This window comes from Chaetura pelagica, unplaced genomic scaffold (genome assembly GCF_000747805.2).
Source record: "Chaetura pelagica isolate M959 unplaced genomic scaffold, ChaPel_1.0 scaffold139, whole genome shotgun sequence".
NCBI classification, from domain to species: domain Eukaryota; kingdom Metazoa; phylum Chordata; class Aves; order Apodiformes; family Apodidae; genus Chaetura; species Chaetura pelagica.
Genome location: NW_009970717.1, coordinates 6,114,009 through 6,117,004, shown reverse-complemented (window position 1 = coordinate 6,117,004; position 2,996 = coordinate 6,114,009). Strand labels below are relative to the sequence as shown.

The 2,996-nt window shown below is 40.8% G+C and overlaps 1 protein-coding gene across 1 annotated transcript in view; it reads left to right on the top strand.

The window, feature by feature from the left end:
- The window catches only part of PKD1L2 (polycystic kidney disease 1-like 2), a 35,699-nt gene that overhangs the window by 2,934 nt on the left and 29,769 nt on the right, over positions 1-2,996 (top strand). The window contains 4 exon segments of the mRNA XM_010006250.1: positions 462-647; positions 1,447-1,557; positions 1,980-2,127; positions 2,643-2,872. Coding sequence (XP_010004552.1) covers positions 462-647; positions 1,447-1,557; positions 1,980-2,127; positions 2,643-2,872 — 675 coding nt within the window.

The window sequence follows — 2,996 nt, the reverse complement described above, 5'->3', positions numbered from 1 at the left end:
TAGCAACAAAGGTGTCTGTGTAGCAGAAATGGGATCAGGTCCCATACTTAATATGCAAACTACTCTTCAGAGCAACTACCTGAATATCATGCAAATCACACATGCCACAAGGCTCTTTTGGATATAAGGAGTAACTTTAAACCTTCCAGTACAGCAGGTCAAACAAATTAAAAATGTTTTCCATAAAAGTATGCTTATTTTTTTAATTAAAATATTTTTGTTTAGTAAAAGTGTTCTCAAATTAGTTTAAGGTAGTAAAAAACAAATATGTTATTCTGGGTTTTAAAAAAGAAACACTTTTTTTGGGGTTTTTTGGTGATTTTTTGTGTAATTTTCTTAATTGTTTAGCTTAAAAGGGAGAAAAGGGAAGAAAGAGAAGTAAAAATAATGGATATGCAAGAGAATTGTAGCAGGATTCTTCAGCAATTCAAAAATTTGATTTTTTTTTTCTCTCCTATTAGAATCTGGCCAGAGCGTTGCTTGTGATCATTACAATGCCACTGTACAGTGTGGATCAGGAGAAGTTATTCAAATTGGAGAGAGCTTCTATGGACGGAAGACCCCTCACTACTGTGTACTGGAGACTCCTCTCCAACATGATACAGACGGAGACTGTAGCTGGATCAGTGTCAAAGATGAAGTAGCAGGTAGTATCTTACAGCATTGCTTGTCAGAAGCATTGAGTACATGCCAAGGTTCCTGGTCCCTAACATATTTTCTCTTAAGTTTCGATAGAGTTAGTGAATAGGAAAGTGGGTAATTCCCAAAATTAAGGGAATCATAGAGAACTTCTGACATGAGGCAGCTCCCTCAGGAGGCTGGATGGAAAGGAAGGACTTTGTAAGGAGGAGAGATTCAGAGAAGGATTGGGGGACGGGGACAAATGGCATACAAGGATGTATCTGATTTCTCTTACTGTGAGACTAAAATTTGTGGGTGCACATATCCCCTGATGAACTCGATGGGAGACCCTAGGTTTGACAGAGATGGAAGAGAACACACCCATACAAATCTAACTCCAAACCAGTAGAGGTGAAAAGGCTGGCACCTATCTCCAAAAGGAGGGTAGGAGGGATCTGCTGCTGCCTGCTGTGTGTCAGGTCCACAGCTTGCTGGAGCTATGGGGCTCCATGGCTTGCCACACGAAACAGTGACTCTGGCCTGTCTCTGTGATGACTCTTTGGGCAGCCAAAATTAAACACAACTCATAACTTCTTTCTTTTTACCCCTTCTAATTCAGCTTTATTCTAAAGAAGTGGAACAGTGCTAAAAAACACTAGGCAAAAAGCAACACACTAAATTCAAAGTGATCTAGGAGTTTAGAAATCAGTGCCATGAAATTGCTCTCCCTCCCCTTTTTATTTTTGTAAACATCTCTCATCTGATCTGTTATGACTGCCAAAGACAAAACACGTACGAAGTTCATACAGTGATCCTTCTTTCCAGGCCAGTGTCATGGTCTTCAGGCCTGCCAGGTGGCAGCAGATGGCACTTTCTTTGGAGATCCTTGTCCAGCTTCAGGAAGTTATTTGTCTATTCAGTACCACTGCAAAGAAGGTAAGTGGGAGCAGGCTGTCAACACTGAAAGCCTATTCTGCTCTTTGCTCTAACTCTGTGACCATTGATATGCATCTTAAAAGTCACCGCTGTGTCCCCAGGGAAGAACCTGGAAGAGCAGTGATCACTAAAAATATTGAAGGTGCAAAAGGTAGGTTCTCTGTCCTAACTGATGGCTCCAGAGGGTTATTGATAGGATACAAAGCCAGAAAATTCAGAGACATAAAACACACTCAAATGAAATTATGTTCCAGCCAGTAGATATGGAGAAGAATCAGTTCCTGCATGGAACCAATGCACTCCAGTTAGCAATTGTATCAAATCTGTTTTGGAGATGGCCTGCTCTCAATACGTGGAAATCAACTGAATTTTGGAAGAGATGTAGACAAACAATGGCATTGAATTCTGTCATGTTTTTACAGGTCTGCAGCTGGTTGTAACAGATGCATCCTTTGTCTTTGAAGATATCACAGTGAGTTTGAACTGGCTGCTCTCTCCATACTCTGGCAACCTTTCCTGTGTCATTAGCACTGGAGATGGCCACACTATTGATCCTTACTACCCTCTAACGTAAGACACATCCTTCATGTATCATCAGACAACCAGTACTTTTCACTGCTTGCATTTTATTGAATGCTCCAAGTTCCTTACATGAGACATTACAAATTAAATAGATGAATAATACACCATACATACATACAAGACACTTGGATTTTGCAGAACCTACATATGTTCTAATGTGTATAGTAACCTGTCTGTGTTCAGAGCCAACAGGTCACAAACCAGATCTAATGACTCAGGTTATTGAACTGTAATCTATCTACTCTACAGCCAAATGTGTCCACCCTTGTAGACATGCTTTGAGAATGACCGCTGCTGGTCTTCATCCTTAATTACACCATAGCTAGAACAAAGGAACAATCCTAAACTCTAAAAATTCTATGTAATAAATGAGGAATTAAAGTGATTGCAGGAGAGCTGAGTCAGGTCAGAAATCTGAGAACTGTGACCACTGTTTTCACATGAGGATAAAGACTTTCCAGGACAGTTTTTCACAACAAGCGGCTCCTCTCTTTCTATTCTAGACTGGTCAGCAACATCACATATAGATACTTAACTCCTGGAGAGTTCACAGTTTTTGTGGAGTGCACCACCAGCGAGTGGCACGTGACAGCTCAGAAGCGGGTGACTGTTCAAGATAAGATGGATCAGCTGAGCATTACTGGGTGCTACAGCCAGTATGAGTCTGGAAACCACTCTCACTGCCAAACGCTGTACCGGGAGTTGTTGTGGATTCAAGTTGAACTCGATGGAGGTGAGGGCAACTACCTGCATGATTTAAACAGGCTAAATATTGTTACCCATGGGATAGAAGCAGGATTTCCATTATGTAAAACAGTATTTTTTAGTGAATACTTCCTTTTAATTGTTGCATTCCT